Source organism: Pelmatolapia mariae, linkage group LG14, assembly GCF_036321145.2.
Source record: "Pelmatolapia mariae isolate MD_Pm_ZW linkage group LG14, Pm_UMD_F_2, whole genome shotgun sequence".
NCBI classification, from domain to species: domain Eukaryota; kingdom Metazoa; phylum Chordata; class Actinopteri; order Cichliformes; family Cichlidae; genus Pelmatolapia; species Pelmatolapia mariae.
Window position 1 is genome coordinate 18,562,526 of NC_086239.1, and position 12,334 is coordinate 18,574,859.

Consider the following 12,334-nt stretch of genomic DNA (forward strand, 5'->3'; position numbering starts at 1 on the left):
CCGTGTGAAATACACAATAGCGTAAGTAAGTATTTACATAATAACACAGACAGATTTACACTTACACAAGAAAGATATGTACAACTTATTCATACACCTGCATACATACAGATACACCCATACATACATACATATATGTATATATACATGCATATATGCATGCCATCTGAGGAGCAGGTGCATTGTGAGGTGCAGTGTGTGATCAGTGATATTGCACATTGAGTGGGGGGTGCTGTTGCTACTATAATAAATACGGTTATAACAAATACAGTTTACAGAGGTAGGAATGTTGGTTGCATTATAGTATAAATAGAGATGTGATGTATAAATAAAATGTAATGTCCATGATTGCAGTTATCCTCCAATCAGGGTGAGGTAGGGCATGTTTGACAGCCTGTGGGTAAAAACTTCTATTGAGCCTGTTTGTCTTTGACCTGATGGACCTGTAGCGTTTACCAGAGGGAAGGGGGGGGGGGGGGGGGGGGAGTGAGTGTCCAGGGTGCGAGGGGTGTTTGATGATGATGCTGGCTTTCTTCTGAAGTCTGCCAGTATAAATGTCTCTGAGTGCCAGTTGCCCGCTCTGCTGCCATCACCACCCGCTGCAGTTTCCTCTTCAGTTTCCAAGTTAAAGGAACTCTGATTCGGTGTTCAGTAGTGTAGAGAGAAGGAAAAAATGTGTGAAGAGATGTGAAAAGAGTATCTGAACCAGATCAATGCTGTTTGTATCCAAAAGGACATAAAAATAAATATTAGTGAACCTCATACTTTTACATGCTAAAATAAAAATGTAAATGCAGTGGTTTTGGTGAAAAAACCCCCAAACAAACTTACAGAACAAAAACTCAACACACACTGGTGCTCCACCAGAAAAAAATATTGTATATTTTGAAATACAATTAAAAAAACAAAAAAACTAACAAGTTTGCAAAAGTTTGGAGAACCTTTTAAAAAACAAAAACAAAAAACAAACAAACTTTCTTAAAGCTGATGATCTAATAGAGAATTAGTCTGAATTATTAAGAAATGTTTCAATTCCTGTATCTGTACTGCTTCTTCCTATTTGTTTGAGTGAATTACTAAGGCAGACAGGGATTTCCTGAAAATGTTTCTTGTTGGAATTAAAAAAACGTTAACAAACAAAAACAATCAAACAAACTGCAAAGATCCTTTCAATCCTAAACACATTCGGATCCTGCGAGGTCATTTAAATGCATCATGCCATCACAGATAGATGGGCTGACCTCCTTTGGGTTCTTCCATCAACCTCCACCTTTGACCTGACGTGTTACGAGTGCGCCTGTAGGGGGCGCTGCAGCCAGCGTGTACTTTTCTCACAGCCTGTGAAACAGAATTCCCCTGTTGGAACAAAAGAACCTGTTAACCAGACAGCCACATGGGAAGCACCACAGAGGGGTTATTGTGCACGAGTGAAAACTTTTATCCTCCCTGCCACCACCACACCAACACCACCAGCTCCCCCCGAATGCTGACACACTAATTCACAAACACCATCACACCAAAGTTTGCTGGAGCTGTGCAGTAACTCAAACTCTTTGGCTTCCTTTGTGAATTTTTTTTTTACCCCTGATTTTTAAACGTAACACCTTGAATGCATCTCGGAAATCAGCACCTATGGTTTCATTGACATCCTTTAGGTTTCATAAAGATGTTGCCAGTCCAAATTGTAGGTATTAAATAATAAATAAATATTTTGGAGTGTCTAAAACACTTAGAATTGTGTGTGTGTGTGTGTGTGTGTGTTGGGGGCTTTTTCGCAAGGGAAAGAGCTATAATTACATCTTGTTAGTCCACAGTATATCCCCTCTCCTATCAAAAAGGGAAAAAAAAAAGCTTTTCCTCTCAATCCCCGAGGGGGGCTATGACAGCCCCTATACCCCTGGTCCCGCCCAGCCACCCCCCTCTCTGCCTCTATCTCAGGCATTTACATGCAAAAAACAACATAAGTCACGGAAAAGCAAATCATGCCAAAACAGGGAGTCCATAAACAGTTTGGGAATTATTAGGGAATGATGCGCAGGGCCCGTGCCTGGCGATGGGCACACGTTTAGAAACAGTGAGAGGAAAACAATGGAGAAGTTGTGTTTGTGAAGATTTGGGGCCAAAGAAGAAGAAAAAAAAACTTGTATCGCTTTCCCTCTTGGCACGGATACGGTTTCGGGAATCGACAACATGTAAGTTTTTGATAAGAGGGCAGCACTCACCTACTTTACTCACTGAACACTTTATTTATCACCTAACTAACCTCGTTACAGAGCAATATGAAGCTTTGCCAGCACTCATTTTCCCCCTTTTTCTTCCTGTTAGGTTAAACTGCAGATAGACCACAACTAAGAAAAGGTGCTTGGATGTGTAACAGCTACCCGTGGAGTTGCCAATGCGTGTGTGAGAGCGGTAACAAAAGACATGAACAATGGCAGAAAGCGAGGAGAAGAATGCGGCAGTGTATCGCAGCGTCTCTTTCAGAAAGCTGGGGTCCTGGGGCGCCAACAGGAGGGAAGAGCAGCCACACAAATCAGGGGATTTGGAGGCAGTTGGCGTCGCCCTTCCCCCGGAGCCCAGCAAAGCAGAGCAGCCCTTGACGACGACGACGCGTAATGTCAGTGTGTCAAGAAAAGTTTCCAAAATCTCTGCCACCACCGCCAGCCTCCTAACCGCAGAGCCAAAGAGAGGCTCTCCCACTCTTCTCTCCTTCATTTCTCCATCCATCCGCGAGCTGACTGAGAAGTTCAGCAACAGCAGCAGCAGGAGGAGTAACAGCAGCGGCTCCGCCAGGACGCACACAGCCTCGCCGGGAGACTGTGCAGCGGACAAGCGGGGGAGCAGCACTTTTCCCCGGGCCCGAGGCTCCAGGAGTGACGGGGTTCCACTTGGGAAAACTTTTCATGAGGACAGCGGCGGTGTTGGTGGTGGATATTTCCAGGATAGTGACAGCGCAACAGCAGAGCCTCTTTCAGACAGCAAAGCGCTTAAGTTTCACTCGGGCACCGACTCTGTGTCAGGCTCAGACTCGGACAAGAAAAGCGACAAGCGGATTTTTAGAAGTTTATCAAGCGACAGCGGCGGCAAGTCGGGTAAGAGAGACTATTCCCAGATTAATGCACATCCTTCTGAGCTCACAAAGACTTTGACTCCAGATGAAGAGGAGGATGTTAGCAGTAGAGGGGTTCCTCCACCCTGCAAAGCCCACAGAAGTTATCACGCCACACACTACACTGACTTTCTCCCCCTGCACTCTGACAAGTGGCCCAGTGTTACTAAAATTAGACAGCTGTTTGATGAGAGGCAAAGCAAGCCTTTGCAGCAGGGCAAAACTGTTGAAGCTTGTGAGGATTTAAAGGCAGCTGGCCGAGGCCATCTGCAGGAGCTCACCTGCAGCTCTGAGAGACACAGACTGTGTCCCTGCAGCTCAGCTAATGAAGGCTGTGACCTGCCCTTTCATGACAAGTGCCTAGCTGGAGTACAGAGCAGAGAGAGCGGTGCTGCTAAAGAGACTTTAACGTATGGTTTGTGCTTTTACTCCAAAGCCGACCACTGTCGGCACTCAAATGATGAGGAGGCAGACGTAGAGGCGCTCAGTCAAAGTAACAGAGTGTCTGGAAGAAACACTTCTGTTAGCAGTTGTGGTCGCTACCACGGGGTTAAATCATCTCCATACAGGTCTCATAGTCCCAGCGCCGAGGCGGCGGCTCAGGCCCCCAGATCGACAGGATTGACATCTGACCCTAACCCTGACCTTCAACCCTGTCCCGCTTTGTCTCAGAGTCGATCGGAGAGCTCAGACACCACCTCCTGCTCCTCCTCTCTTCACCAGCCGACAGCGAGGGAGAGAAGGGATAGACAGGGGGTCGGGCTGCCCAGGGATAGTTTACATTCCTTACATAGCTCCTCTAGAGCTCCAGCCCCCTCCGCCTCCTCTCTCTCCTCTGCTCCAGCTCCAGATAAAGCCATTACCGCCTCCTCCTTCTCCTCCTCCTCCACTGTAGCTCCCTCCACTGAGTTAACACACCCAGTGAAAGTTGCTTCTCCCCTCAGCTCCCGCTGGAGGTTTAGCTCTGGAGACGAAGAGGAGGAGCAGACCAGGAGAAAAAGAGGAGGCAGTTGGAGTGCTTCTTATAAGCCCTCTCCGTCTGTCTCCTACCGAGCAGGAGAGAGGGGTGACACAGAGCGAGCAGGCAGCTATTTATCCCGCAATAAAAATGGCTGGTGGGACACAAAGGCCATTGGCAGGTCTTCAGGCAGCGAGGAGGACAGTCCTGGTTCCTTAGGCCCCCACTGCCGAGAGGCAGTCCGCCGGCGCTCGCTGAGAAAGAAGAAGAAAGTCAGCGGGGCTGCTCTAACAACAGGCCGTGATGACTACGACGATCATGATGGCGAATCAGAAGACAGTGACAGTGATGCGGCTGTGACGATGGAGCACCTAGAGAGGCAGCACCAGCAAAACACAGGAGGGGAATTTGGGGGGGCGGTAACCCGGAGCCACTCAGCACGAGAACCCAGCAGTCACAGAGCCAGGGTGCAGCAGTGGGAGCGCATCACCTCACCTGTGACCTCAGTGACGCTCCCGGGTGTGTCCCGAGTGTCAAAGGTCAGCATACCCCCATTTCTGTCCAGCCCCGGTGACTCACGTTGCAGCAGCCGGTACTCGAGCACCGAGACACTGAAAGAGGAGGACTTGGCTGGCTGTGCCAACCGTGCAGCTAATGTGTTGTTTAATACGAGGGGAGCAGAAGGTAGCACTAGTAGAGCGGCGGCGTCTTCCGTGTTGAGTAAAACTTATCATGGGAATTTTACCATGTACCGCTCCCCGAGCTTCGGCCATGGGGACAACTTCTCCCGTGCCCCTGTGCGTGTGCGCCCCAAAATTGTGCCAACTGTAACACCGTTGCCTAGTGCACTTGCCAGAGAAAGTGGGTTATCTTCAGGGAAGAGAGGTGTTGAGAGTGTGGGATTAAGGAAAATAACAGCAGGGGGTAGGGTCATTGATAATGAGAAACACCAGATATCCACATCCAACCCTGATATCACCTCAGAAACTATGACGCTCTTAAGCTTTCTCAAATCTGACCTGCCGGGCCTGAGGGTGCATAAATCAAGTGGAGGGGATAGATCAGGGGTTGGGGAGGGGTCATCATCAGTGTATAGGATGGGTTCAGGGGCTCACGGCGGGACCCTGCTATCTTCGGGGCGTCGCCCGTCTCTCAAAGACCTGACAGCCACTTTGCGGCGTGCGAAATCCTTTACTTACTCAGACAAACCTGCTCCTGCCACCAGGTGTTACTTGACAAGTGGCCCCACAAAGAGGAGCTCCTCTGAGCAGCGGCTTGATTCGGATGGAGAGAGCAGTGGAGGGAGGGTGGTGGTGTCAGACAGGGAAGTAGAAAGTGATGGTGGAGATTTTAGGGTTGGGAGAGGGCGCAGAATGAGGGATTATGGATTTGATGGTGATTTTGATGATGATGAAGCGATGCCAGTGCAGGACATGTATGTGCAGGAAGCCAGACAGGTCATTAGAGATATCTGCCAGATGAGCACGAGGGAAGATGATGACGACGACTGTGTAGCTGTAAGAGAAAGTGACAGTATTTCTAGGGCTGAATGTTTAAAGTTTAAGAAAACAATCGAGGAGATGGAGAAGGCTGGGGAGGGCATAAAGGATGAGGCAAGGAGAGATCAAGGGGCTGAGTTTGAGAACACAAAAGACAAGGATAAACATAAGAGGGAGAGTGAGAACAAGGTGAGGGAGAGGGGTGAGAGAGATAAACAAAGTATGCAGATGGAGAAGCTAAACAGCAGGGGCACAGAGTACTGGGAGAAGTCAAAGAGACAGAGTGGAGAGCTGGAGAGAGTCACGCTGAAGGGTGATTCGGATGAAAGCATGTTCTACGACCGCTCTGTGGATGAACTTTCGGGCCCTGAGTCGAGTTTAACAGATGAAGGGATTGTGACGGAGCCTGAGACGGGACCCGGCGACCCCTCGGATAGGTCATACTTGGGCTCAGAAGGGGTCGATTTGGGGTCAAGAATAGCATGGGATGTGCTAGAGCAGCCGGTCACTGTATGGAAGCAGTCTGCGCTCCATGAGGTGGACGGGTTTAAGCAGGAGGGAGAAAAGATCACAGAGAACAGCTTGAGCTGTGCAAATCATCTGAATGAGGTGAGCGCGCCTCGCACTGTGCCTCTTCCTGCCCGTGTGGCTGAGAATGACAGCCTTGTCACAGAGCAGAACACTGCTGCTGGTATTGCCAACGTCAGTGAGGGGATCCACGGTAACAGTGACGGGGGGTCAGCAGCCACTGTGGGAGGAGGGGGAGGATCTGAAACCCCCGCAACCCCGAACGCTGTCCGTCGAAGGCGCAAATTCTCCCCCTCTGGTAACGCGGGCTCTGATTCCAGTAATGGCAGCAATGCAGAGTCAACAACAGGATCAGCTGTGGGAAATGGGGAGTCTACAGTCTACCGCTCTCTCAGTGACCCCATGCCTCAGCGGCGCTGTTCTGTGGCAGAAGAGGGGAACAGCAACTTTTCTTCTGTGGACAGCAACCTGTTAGGATCCCTGTCTGTCAAAGGTGGAGGGGGAGGTGCTCCAGAAGCCTCTGCTGTGGGCACGCTGTCAGAATATAAGGGCAGCGTGGCCAGTGACCTGTCAGTTTGCAGTGATGGCGGGCTCCGTGATGACGCCATTCGGGATTACAGTGGGGTGATCAGGAACATCGTGGCTGAGCCAGGTGCGATGGACAGACTGATGGCAGATGAGCACAACAATGGCAAAGCCCCCAAGAAGAAGTCATTCAGTGACCCCAGTCGCCGTAGTGATGCCCCTTTTATTTCTCAAAATGACCCTCAGTGCAGAGGTCAGACTGGCAGCACTCAGCCAATCAGTGAGCTGGAGCAGATTCCACCTTCCAGCAGCGAGCCAATCCTGAGCGAGCAGAGAGAGGAACTGTGGGAACCCGAAGTTAAACCTAAACATGCGCATCTGCATCAGCAGCCGAATGGCAGTAATAAAGTCACAAAGGCTCGCTCCCTGTCGGAAAGCACCCCTCCCTCCGAATACCACGATGATGAAGATGGTGATGTCATAGACCAAGGTGAAGAGGACGAGATCCAGAAGTTTAACTTTGACCTTAAACTAGCTGGAGCTCTGTCTCCCAGAATAAATCGTCGGCCCACCAGAAAACGTCCAAACAGGTTGACGTTCTCCCCTCCTGAGGATCCATTTGAGCCCGCGGAGCTGGGCTCAGAGGGGCACGAGGACCGCAGCGACCAAACCAAGCTCGCATCTCCTCTTTCCCCACTGCCACTGCAGTCCAAACCCAAAACCATACCCAAGCATGCCCGCCACACCAGCGAGCCCACCACCTTCATCCCCATCTCCCCACCTCCACAACTCCAGCCCCTCAAGGAGGTAGACTTTGCTGTCCGATCCACTACAGAACCCCCGCCCGGAAGCAGGCCTTCAGGAGATGAGGCCCCTTCGCTGGAGGATGTGACGCAGAAATACATCCTTGATCTGAGCACTTCTGAAAGGGACCCCGAGGGCCCAGGAGGGCTTTCAGCACACTGCGCAGTGTCAGCTTCAGAGGGACCCAGCGAGACCAGCCCCACTGGAGTGGCAGAAGCCGGACCACAGAAGAAGGAGGACGCTCCATCTGCGCCCACGCCACAGAGAGCCAAGCCTAAAGTGGTGAGTTACCTTTTATTCATGGATTTTCTCTTTTTTACCTGACATCTTTGAGTTTGGATGATTTAACCTCAAATGCTCATCTACTTCCTTGAACAATTATATAAATGTGCCATTGTTAGCTGCAAAAAAGAAGCCATGAACACCACACCCAGTATTACACACAGACACACACTTTCAATTTTTATGTTTCAAAATTGGAGGTTCACTGTTTCCCTGTTACTCGAGGTAGCACAGATGTAGCGTGAGAAACGTTTGGTAGAATATTGAACATTTATTTTCTAGTTCCACCAGTCTTGTAAGAGCTGCTCTTGTTGTTTTTGTTAGCATCGCATTGCTGGATTGCTCTCACAGTTGTGCAGCTGCACCCAGTCCCTGTGTGTATCTCTGCTTTTATGAAGCGCTTTCATTCGGGACCCGTATAGCTAGTTTCGGAGCACGTTTGGACGCAGGCCTTACAATACAGAAGCCATTATAGGCCGAGCTGTGTTTAAACAAACATCAGAGGATGTTATTAGTTTGATTAAACGGATTGCAGACAAAAGGCATTAAGGAATGGACTGAAGCCCGCCGAGTCTGTTTTCGTTTATTTGTTTCATCCAGTTTCGATTGTCTCCGTGCCAGAATCATAGAGAGGGGATGTAATAAACAGTTCTCCCAAACACAGACTGGGTTTATGCGTGTGGATGTTTGATGTAATGTTACATTTGCTTATTGCTGTCTAAACACTGGGAGAGACAGTCTGTCTTGTTGTATCATTGGAATATAAAGGTTACTAACTGTCAAGAGAAACTGAAGGGAACATGGGAAAGCCTTAAAGAAAAATGGTACTTATATGGAGCTTTTCAACTCAATTTGAGTAGACAATTTAAAGGTAGCTGTGTGTGTGTGTGTGTGTGTGTGTGTGTGTGTGTGTGTGTGTGTCACTGATTGCCATGCATGGCTGCTCTTGCTTAGAGCACACCTCATGGAGTCTGAGGCCTGGAAGGACAGGGAGGTGCAGACCGAACGTCCAAGACTTCAGTTTTCTTACATCATCAGCTGCTTTTGTTTATCATAGCGACTGTTCTGCAGCCCTGCGCTCGTGTCCCGGTTAGCGAGGCCAGTTGTGGTTACTTGTGATTTGTCGCTGTGTCTGTGTTTCAGGAATCTGAGCCTTGTTGTTTTTATTTGCTCAAAACAAACAATTATGTAGCTTTGCGTGCCGCTCCACAGCTTCAGCATCCAGTCCACAGGGCTGTTTTTGGTTTCACTGATAATAATATTTGCATCAGTTACGTTTGCTCTTCATTTGTTTGCAATTGATTGTCCTTGGTGACAGCAGCAGTAGCTGGCGTGTGACCCTCATCGGGCAGGAAATGGGTTTAGGGAAAAGGGAAGTTGTTGCAGTAACTGAAGGGTTTGATGACTTCCAGCAGTACTGGCTATGTGCATGTAATTGTGTCCGGTGCACTCTTATTTGTGTGTCGCCCGCATGTGTATAAAACTGGTTTCCTGTTTATCCTCTTTAGTGATACTCCTGTGTATGTGTGAGCCCATGCATGTTGTTCGTCTGGACTATATCAGTGCCTCTTTTTTGCTCCAAATCTTCAGAGCATAGACTTTTGCCAGGTGACTGTGTGTGTGTGTGTGTGTGTGTGTGAGAGAGAGAGAGATTTGGACTGAATGTAATAACAACAGTGCCAAGCAAAAATGGATCGCAGGCAAGTTCCTAAAGCGAGGGAGGGATGAAGAACGGGAGGAAGATGTTGCGGGGAGAGGGAGCGTTTTTCTTTCCTTTTCTGGAGACATGGCTTATTTCAGCCATGGTGCAGTTTCCTGACATCAAAATCTCCCATTAATTTCTGTTGTTTTTCCTCTCCTCCTCCTCCTTCCGTGCCCCTTTGCATCATTCCAGTCCCCATTTCTTCTCCCGTCCTCATCCAGATGTTGCCAATCATAGCTGTTTTCTTTTCTCCACGCTGCATTTCTACTTTATACCCTCATCCCATCTCCACTTATCTTTTTTTAATGCCAATTCTTCTATATTTCTACCTCCTGTTATTTCATCCTTCGCTGCTCTGTCTCTCCGTGTCTCTCTCTGGAACATTGCACCGAAGTGAGGTCATAACGTTTTGTCTTGGTGCACGGCAGGCAGGCGAGCCAAGTGTCAGGTAGAGAGAGACGGAGAGAGAAAGGCAGGGAGCAAAAAAAGGAGAGAGTTGGAAGGAAACTTTCTGGTTTTAAAAAAAGTTACAGGATCAAAATAGAACAGGGAGAGGGAGCTGAAATGGAGGGAAGGAAGGGAGGCGGGGGGAGTGAAGGAATGAGAGGTAATGGGAGCAGATGGTAGGAAAAGGCTGGTTTATTGTTGAACCAGAGGTGAGTAAAATGTAAAATCTTAATATAACCATTAGCTTTTTTTTTCTTCACTAAAGCGGAAACCTTTAATCTCTAAAGTTTACATGTTTGACAAACATTTGGATCCTCACACTGAAACTGCCTGGGGAAAAATCTTATTAATATTTATGCAGATGTCCAGATTTTCATGTAAGGCAGTGCTATGAGAGAATTTTGACCAACATGCTTAATATTATGTTGACAGATATTAATTTTATGGCTGAAACTGAACATGTTTGATCATGCATTGGTAAAGTCCTTCATTAAATGTTTGGAAAAAGTAACCACAGCTTACCCAATGTGGGTAAAATTCATATTTCTCTGGTATAGAGTAGCACTTTATAGGTTAGATGAGGCATAAATATTGTCTTTGCCTCCAAGAGATGCGTTGTAAGTCCTCCTGGATGTGTGTGTGTCTCTGTGTGTGTGTGTTTCCCCTACAGCTGCAGTAGTTTTCACTTTAACAGGCAGCAGGAATGTGGCCCATCTTCCCTTTGCTTCATGTTGCATAACCGTCTTTAACTTTCCCAAAAGAGCTGCACACTGGTCATGTGGGCTGGCTATTAGAAGGCTTCTGTAGTATCATTTAGGTTGTAGGTACTCGTCATTATGCGTTAAGCAATTTAAAGCCCCAAAGTCAGTTTTGGCCAGTAATTAAATGCTGTTTGGTGCGTGTAATCAGACAAATTACAGTCTGGACTCAAAAGGATGCCAACCCCAAATCGTTCATGCTTCTGTGTACTTCTTGCACATTGTGGACAGACCTTACTTGTTCAGCGATTCACTGTGGCGTGAAATACATTTCTTAACTCTTATGTTCATTCTTATCCTATTGATGAGGCCAGCCAAGTTTATAGAGGAAGTGGGTTTTTGAGGTAATGGGAGAAGCGAGCGAGGGCAGGATATATAGTAAGAGAGAAGGAAAGAGGCATAGAGATTGGTTTGTGCTCCGCTCTCCATGGATTAGGTCTAAAAGCACAGTGTTTATAACTCCAGATTTATGACCGACTTTGTTTTATCAGGCCACCCACATGGAATCTAATACTCTCCCTCTGACGGATCTTTTTCTTGCACTATTCCCACTTATAGGTTTTACTTCAGACAGCCAAAAAAACAAAACCAAAACATTTTTTTCATCTTTTTTACACCTGGAATATTATTATGAACTCACAAATAAAGGACAGGTGCCTGCATGTTATCACAAATCAGAGATGTTTTCAGTCAGCACTGAATCATAGATAAACTGGAGTAACCCAAGCCTCCTGCTGCTGTTGTCTACTGTTAGTTATCAAGCATAGTCATTGGTGAGAGGAGTGGCACCTGGTGTGGTCTTCTGCTGCTGTAGCCCATCTGTTTCTAGGTTTGATGTGTTGTGCATTCAGAGATGCTCTTCTGCATCACTGGTGGTTGTTTGACTTCATTTCCTATTAGCTCGAAGTAGTCTGGTCATTTTGACTTCCAGCATTAACCAAGCTATTTAACTCAGAGAACTGCTGCTCACAGGATATTTTCTCCTTTCTCTGTAAACTCCAGAGATGACTCTGAGGGAAATGTAGATTAACAGTTTCTTAAATACTCAGACCAACAACCATGCCACATTTAGTTTCTTAAGTTACTCCAGCAGGTCTCTTTGAGCATACTCAGATGTTGCTACGTGATTGGCTGATTAAATATTTGCGCTTACAAGCAGTTGAACAGGTGAGTGTATAATGAAGTGTTTTCTATCAACTACAAAATGTGCAATCAAAATCATTTACACTGTGATCAATGGAGAAAAAGGAGCTTATCCAATGTGCAGCTTTCTTTGAAACCATACTTAAAAGTAAAGGGAAAGGTCAGCTCCATATACACACAGAGGATATTGTGTGGGTGCGAGGGGGTTTGTTTTTTGATATGCAAAGGTCAGCAGAGGTTTAGCGAGGTCCAAAAAGTGCTGGCTGCTGAGAGAGAGGTAAAAAAGTATCAGAGAGATGAAAGGGTGAAGATATGGCGTGTCCTGCCCAAATGACCCAAAGACTCTGGAGATGAGAGGGAAGCGGTGGGATGAATCAAAAGATCAAAAGGTTGTCTGCTGATATCTGTGGCATCAGTGACACATGGGAAGCTTCCAACTTTATGTGGGTGGAGTTGGAAAACAAATCCTGAGAGGTTAAGCCTAAAAAGATAATTATGGAACCATGATAGTGACGCAAGTGTGGTTTGATTAAATAAAGGAAATATACTGGCATGTCTACTGTGTACTTTTTACTTGGT

At 47.3% G+C, this 12,334-nt stretch overlaps 1 protein-coding gene across 1 annotated transcript in view; it reads left to right on the forward strand.

The window, feature by feature from the left end:
* Window positions 1-2,071: 2,071 nt before the first annotated feature.
* Window positions 2,072-12,334, forward strand: part of LOC134641773 (rho guanine nucleotide exchange factor 17-like) — a 65,947-nt gene continuing 55,684 nt past the window's right edge. The window contains exons 1-2 of the mRNA XM_063494327.1: window positions 2,072-2,192; window positions 2,326-7,705. Coding sequence (XP_063350397.1) covers window positions 2,432-7,705 — 5,274 coding nt within the window. The 5' untranslated portion in view covers window positions 2,072-2,192; window positions 2,326-2,431. The remainder of the gene's footprint in view (window positions 2,193-2,325; window positions 7,706-12,334) is intronic.